General features: G+C 29.9%; 1 protein-coding gene across 1 annotated transcript in view; it reads right to left on the bottom strand.

Annotated features, from left to right (window-relative positions):
- Positions 1 to 7,593, bottom strand: part of LOC106468042 (ATP-binding cassette sub-family F member 3-like) — a 38,223-nt gene that overhangs the window by 10,805 nt on the left and 19,825 nt on the right. The window contains exons 11-14 of the mRNA XM_022396348.1: positions 7,158 to 7,213; positions 4,411 to 4,611; positions 3,790 to 3,866; positions 1,619 to 1,793 (exon numbers count right to left, since the gene is read on the bottom strand). Coding sequence (XP_022252056.1) covers positions 1,619 to 1,793; positions 3,790 to 3,866; positions 4,411 to 4,611; positions 7,158 to 7,213 — 509 coding nt within the window. The remainder of the gene's footprint in view (positions 1 to 1,618; positions 1,794 to 3,789; positions 3,867 to 4,410; positions 4,612 to 7,157; positions 7,214 to 7,593) is intronic.

The following is a 7,593-nucleotide window of genomic DNA, read 5'->3' as shown; positions in this document are numbered from 1 at the left end:
ATTACCCATTCAAGCCGTCTCCAGCCATTTTTAGTCTCAAAGTTGGTTCTATAAGTAAGTATAACTACATTTGGTATGTAACATTATTTCTATAGTATATAATTAACATGAAAAATATCTCAGACAACCTCTAATTTTACCAAACATTCAAAAATTTAAGAAAGCTGTGCCTCTTGCAAACCATAAAATTTACCCTTTTAATGCTAGTATAAGTAAAATTAGTGTGTTAAATTTCTTCAGATTTTAACTAGATTTGGTATCTATATCTATCATTGTAGTAAGTGTATATTTGAATACTTCAATTATCAGTAACTTACATGAACATTAATTTTTTTTTTTTGTAACAAATTATTTAACATGTTAATAATAGCCTAACATGGACCATTTGGAGTTGAAACATTATAATTCTAGTAATATGTAGTTTAATAAATTTCTCCCACTTTTGACCTTAAGATTTTATTGTACTTTATGTAGTCTTATCAAACATGATAGACCATCAAAGAAATTAAAAATTATAATTGGTCAATCGTAAACATTTTTATGTCTTAAATGCCTATCTGTTTGTTCATTTACTTTCATCTTGCAAATATCTCCATTAGAATTTTCTCAGAAATGACTAGGATCACCAAACAGTCAAAAGCAAATATCTACTGATTTTTCTAGGTAACTTTAATTTTGGGAGCATACAACATTTCTGACGTCAATCAATTATTTATATCTTGTATGAAACATACATTTCATACTTTACATGCAATACTGTAAGTCTTTCTTTCTTTTTGCAAGATGATTTGTGATAACCTAGAAATAAATTAATGAGGTAAATATTTGTGTTTACTGTATTTTTTGGAATATAAGATGCACTAGTGTATAAGATGCACCCTTATTTTGAAGACAAAGTTTTGGGGGGAAAAAAGCTAGTCGCATTTGAAAGACTTTTATTGAACAAAAATTCAATTTCATACTTTAAAAATTAGTATATATTGTTCTAATAACAAAAGAGCTCAAAACATGAAAATAAGAAAATACCATAAATCAAAAAATTTTGTTTGGTTCAAAACCTACAAAATATTTAATGGTTTCATTGTAATCTATTTTTTTATTATTTAGGGAGCATTATAAATAGTTATGTTTTTAAAAGAAAAAACTACTATTGTTATAAATAACACATTCAGTTGAACAAAACTATGCATGCCTATTTAAATATATTTACACATGGCTTGTGTATATCATATATATACATATGTATTCTTCATATCTTTGGTGTATAAGATGCAAGCAGATTTTGACATCAAATTTTGGGGTAAAAAAGTGTGTCTTATACACCGAAAAATATGGTACTCAAGGTATTGAAGGATATTTAATAAAATTATTTCCATAAAAAAAAGTCCTAAACAGAACGAAGAGAAAACAATAAGTACTTAATTTAAAATAAAAATACTCCACACTGTATATAAACATAAGAAATTGTACACTTTTAACCTTGAAAATGTTCTTGGGTACCACTAAAAGGCCGTGTTGTAGTAGAAAGTTTTATTTATTCTAGACAAACGTGAATACACCATAAAGAGGCAACAAACTACAAATAGCTTCTATAAACAAAGTTAGTAAAAATACTTACTATACAGATACGAGATTGCATGTTAGCCGATAAGTTCACACGACTTAAAATGGACACACTAGTTTCATAGTTAAAAGACACTTCATCCAACTGAAGAACTGGAGGTGAAAGTTGTTCAGGATCTGGAAACCGAAGAGTCACAATAGCTTCTTTCTCTACAGCTTTTAGTTCTGGTCTATTGAATAAACAGTATTAAATATATCCACAACTCAACTGTTGAATAAACAGCATTAAATATAGCCACAACTCAACTGTTGAATAAACAGCATTAAATATAGCCACAACTCAACTGTTGAATAAACAGCATTAAATATAGCCACAACTCAACTGTTGAATAAACAGCATTAAATATAGCCACAACTCAACTGTTGAATAAACAGCATTAAATATAGCCACAACTCAACTGTTGAATAAACAGCATTAAATATAGCCACAACTCAACTGTTGAATAAACAGTATTAAATATAGCCACAACTCAACTGTTGAATAAACAGTATTAAATATAGCCACAACTCAACTGTTGAATAATCAGTATTAAATATAGCCACAACTCAACTTGAATAATCAGTATTAAATATAGCCACAACTGAACTGTTGAATAATCAGTATTAAATATCACCACAACTTGAAGAACTACAAATTAATCACAACTTAAATATTGTTAAGTGTTCAATCACAGTATAATCAAAATTTTACGCCAACCTATTATGTGAAAGAACATTCACCAAAATTGGTTTAATTCTAAAAGTAAAAAAAAAATAAGATTCAATACAGTTAAAGTATTTTGAACGAAATATTTATGTCCAATGTAAACTATAAAAATTACAAATATAAACATTACAGCCTAAACATTTCAAAACTTTAGCAGTTGTTTCGTTGAACAAATATAGTGATATCTCGGCAAAGAAAGAACAGATTATAATTTTATATTATGTCTTGTCAATATCTGTGGTATGTATTTATAATTGGTTGAACATTCTGAAACCCATATAAGGGAAGACAAAAAAAAAATATATGAATAACAAATGAGAAATATGTAACATGGCACACAGAGATGAAGATTGGTAATTTATTTAAATATGTGTTTGAAATTGTGAAATTAAAATTGAAGTATACAATTTGGAATTATAAACTACGTTTTGATGCCAAGCTTATGAACATACATTGATAACAAAGTATTTTAATTTCATTTGGAATGTAATTCTGTAAAACAAAGTCGTGACATGCACATATTGACCCTCCCATATGCAATAAGCCATATCTACTTATGTAAATTCTTCATTGTTTAACCCCTCTAGCCTGGTGGAAGTATATTGCCATTAATAAAAATTAATAACTTTTTAATTACACCATATCTGCTGAAAGAGACATTTCAAAGCTGAGCATGATATCCATTGAACATATTCAAGCCCAAGTTAGATTTATACTGGTAAACTTACAACCGTATCTAAAACCAGTAACAAGCATTTGTGTTCTGAAGGTATCTATAAAAGTAATACGCTTGCATTTGTCTGTCTCGAACTTTTTCCCGCAAATTTCTCAATCAAATGCTACAGTTTGCACATTTTGTTCCAAATTGTATGCTTATCACTTTGTGAACACGCATTCAGATGCTTCTGCATATTCAGCTAAGTTTGCCTTCATCACAACTTTATATTTACTTTACAATAATTTAGCTTTGGTTCGTTTCATAGACTGCTATTAACACATTTTAGCTACTTTTTTTCTTTATTACAGGTTTTATTCTTTGTTTTTGCGAATTTCTTTGTTTCAAATCATAAAACTGTCATACACTGAATGTTCAGAACTGTTTCGTACTCTGTATACTATTACAAGTACCATTACTTTATTGTTTACTTTATGTGTAGTTTCATTAAATAGTTATGTCTATTTGAGTTTGTTTGTCTGACTGCATACATTTTTTTCAGATAGACCAAGATTTATAAGTCTAACATATAATGCCTGCAAGAAAGCGTAGCTTACAGGATGTGCACGAAAATGATAGAATAAGAAATATTCCAGCAAAAATCAAATGTTTTGCGAGACCCAGCTGATACTCTATTATTCACTTATTGACACTTTCATAAACAGTATTGGTTAGAATGTTTAATATATCTAATTTTATTATTTTTAGTTAAATATATATTTAACACAACCGAAGTCGTACTTACAGTTTTTCAAGCATTTTGATTTTACTCTGAACTAGGGAAGCTCGTTTAGCATTGTAGCGAAACTTGTCAATGAATTCCTGCAAGAAAGGTTCCAATATATATTTCTACACATATAAATATAATGATGATGACAATCTAATGGAAAAGTATGGTTTGGCTGGAGAGTGTTACAAGATAATTTTATATCTTAAGAAATATGTTACTATTCTTACAGCACATTTATTTGTTCCTTTTTTTTGTGTTATCTACATTTAACACATTTTTGTTTAACCAATTGTATTTTCATTTGATTGGTGGCAATGTTGAATTTTACTAAAATAGTCTACATCTGTTACAAATAATTTTATTTTCTGAGGGAAAAATAAAAAAGCTTACGTTTTTACGAACCTAACGAGTTTCCTTCTGAATAACATTTACCTTGCTTGCACATTTACGTGTTTAAGATAAAAATCAGGTTCAAGGACAAAAAAAAAATATAGAAAACTGCATCGTATTTTGGAAAGTCAAGAAATAAAAATACAGCAAGGAAAAATAAGTAAAAGAGTACAAAAAGAAAACTTGTGCTGTGTTTTAAACAAACTGATCAATTAAATCTTTTCCCTAAACCCAAACAGCGCCTACCTGAACGTGGGCCTTAAACTGTTGTTGAGCTTCATATTCTCGCTGTTGATTTTTCAGTTTCTCAGTCATAGTCTTAACAAACACTTCATAGTTACCCCGATAACATTCTAATCGATGACTATGGAAGTGTATAATGTCAGTTGGTACGGCATCTAGAAACTTTCGGTCATGACTTACAACAAGAAGAGTAGTGGGCCAGTTCTAAAACGAAACATAATGAACGACTAACTCAACTTGTTTGGAATATATACGCAGTCTTCGATATTTAAGCATGTTAAAGTTTAAAGCTATTATTTTAACAATAAGATTGGAATTTTAAACTTTTAAGTAGATGTACACAAGATTTATATTTTTTAAAAAACAGATTTTGCTAAACGATAATATAAAAATTATGGAACACATTTTAACATCATTATAAAACTTTTATACTGAACACAACTTAAACACACAAAAACATCTGTATTACACTTTAAGGGCAAAGCTACTAATTTTGAAGTACTAACCACAAAGAAAGCAACCAGTCAGCAACATCCTAGTACCTACCATCTACACTAAGGGAAAGACTGTTCCTCTTATAATGCACCCACGGTTTAACCCTATTATCTCAGATCAATTAAAATGCTTACGACAACTTTTTGTAAGTTACATTCAAAATATAATTAAACAAGTATTATCAATGTTTGTTACTAAACTTGGCATTAACAAGTAGTCTATAATTCAACATTTTAGAGTAAGTTTTAATTCAAAAAGAAGTATTTAAATAAATTCTATACCTTTAATTTTTAGTTGCAGCATACAGCTTATAGAAGGGCTCAAGTCTTTTCTTTTCTTATTTTTTCCCAAGTACAAACTTTTAGCTTCGCCATCTCTTGACAAATTAGAGCTATAATTACAGTTTTGGACTCGGAAGGGGGGGGGGGGTTAAACCCTTTCAAATCGATATAAATGACCATGCCGAAGGTCTCAGATTAATTTACTCTAATCCTGCCTAAAAGATTTTCATAAGTGCCACAGCTATTGAGGATTCCCTTTTGTTTATATCACTCAACACATTACTCCTTTCTAGATTTTTTTTATTCCTTTACACGAGTTTCAGTGTCAAAATAATTAAATACACAAACTATAGATAATGACAGGCCAGAATACAAAATTCGAATATCCTAGACAGTGACATAACTACAAAAGATGGGTCTCCCCACACAAGTAATTGGGCCACCCTACCTTTATTTTTCTATAACTGTAGTTACAATTCTGACCGATTTGCTTTTCATGAGCTGAGAGACAGTGCAAAGTACAATAAAATCATAAAATTAAATTAAAACAAACATTAATAGGTTAGAAGCTAATAGGCCATTGGGATAAATAATAATTATTATAATTTGCAGGCATTTTAGAAAAAAAAAAGACAGTATTATGTATTTTATATTTGTCAACTTATTTTACAGTATATCGACAATTTCATTACATTTATTGTTAGAATAAAGAAAATATTACATTAAGAATTAACTTTTCATAAAAAAACAAAAAACTTTTGATTTTCATCCAGGAAGTTCTAAGGGTTATGAAAACGAAATATGAAAACTGCAAGATAAAAAAAAAGTATTTTTATTTTTAGCATGAAAATTACCTTTCACTCTGACTCGTTTAAGGTCTCTTAATTCTCATTCAAATCTTTATTAAAAAATACTGATTTTTTTTGTACAATACTTTTTAATGTTTACTAAAAGCTTGTCAAATTTCATTATGGTACATATAGTACAATTCAGAATTAAGGTGAAGATTACTAACAGACCGCTGATGTTTACACAGGGCTAAAAGTATTTGCACAGACTGAAACTCAGCCCACCAGCTCCAAATATCAGAGTTCTACTTCAGGGCTCACCCGTGCCCTCAGACAAATACACTCATTCAGAAACTCTACTACAGGGCTCACCCGTGACTCCCAGAATAAATGCACTCATTCAGAAACTCTACTACAGGGCTCACCCGTGACTCCCAGAATAAATGCATTCATTCAGAAACTCTACTACAGGGCTCACCCGTGACTCCCAGAATAAATGCACTCATTCAGAAACTCTACTTCAGGGCTCACCCTGTGACTCCCAGAATAAATGCACTCATTCAGAAACTCTACTACAGGGCTCACCCGTGACTCCCAGAATAAATACACTCATTCAGAAACTCTACTACAGGGCTCACCCGTGACTCCCAGAATAAATGCACTCATTCAGAAACTCTACTACAGGGCTCACCTGTGCCCCCAGACTAATACATGCATTTAGAAACTCTATTACAGGACCCACCCATGCCACCTGACTAATATACTCAGTTAGAAACTACTTCAGTAAATTAAAAACAAACAAGCAATTTACATGGCTTTTTTACAATAATTTCAGTCTTCTTTTGCTTTTTTTAACTATTTATGTTACAAAACAGAAAAATAAATACCATCTTCATTCTTAAACACGAAGCTTATGAGTATTCAACGAGAAACATTTGGTAGTATCTTCTATATTTGATATCCATTTAAAAGAACTACTTAATAATTAAAAATACATGTATAATACAAAAAACAGATAGATATTTTAATTTAAAATAAAAACACAATAAATCACAGATATTGGGAAGGTCCACGTTCCTTCTTTCGGAATAGCTAGAGAAAATATGAACTTGGAATCAATTCCAGTATATCAAAGGAGGTGTACCTTCCAAAATCACACAGTTTATCAAGTTTTAGTTAATATTACCTGCAAATATGTTTCTAACCATATAATGGCTTTCATGTCCAACATATTAGTGGGTTCTGTAAAGACAAAAACAAAAATCAAATCAAAATAATTATAGTATAATCAAAAACGTTACACCACCATATATTCATACCAGGTACACTAAGAATGTATTCTGATAACTCAGGTTTCCCCAAGTTACAGAAGCTGTAAAAACAAGGCCATATAACAGTGTAACCCACATTTTTAACACTACATACGTTAATTGTTTTAATTGTCACTGGGACTTATACGATTTTCTAAAAACTTCTCTGCTCTAAATTATTTGTGCAGCAAATTGTTCGTGGGTTCATAACTTTGTTAGTTACAGGGTTCGTAATAAGTCAAAATAACAATGTTTTGGGTCTGTTTTTTTTTTTTTTTTTTTTTTTTTTTTTTTTTTTTTTTTTTTTTTTTT

This window comes from Limulus polyphemus, unplaced genomic scaffold, assembly GCF_000517525.1.
Source record: "Limulus polyphemus unplaced genomic scaffold, Limulus_polyphemus-2.1.2 Scaffold2846, whole genome shotgun sequence".
Classification (NCBI taxonomy): Eukaryota; Metazoa; Arthropoda; class Merostomata; order Xiphosura; family Limulidae; genus Limulus; species Limulus polyphemus.
Note: the sequence above shows the minus strand (reverse complement) of the source record. Positions and strands in the feature narration are given on the sequence as shown.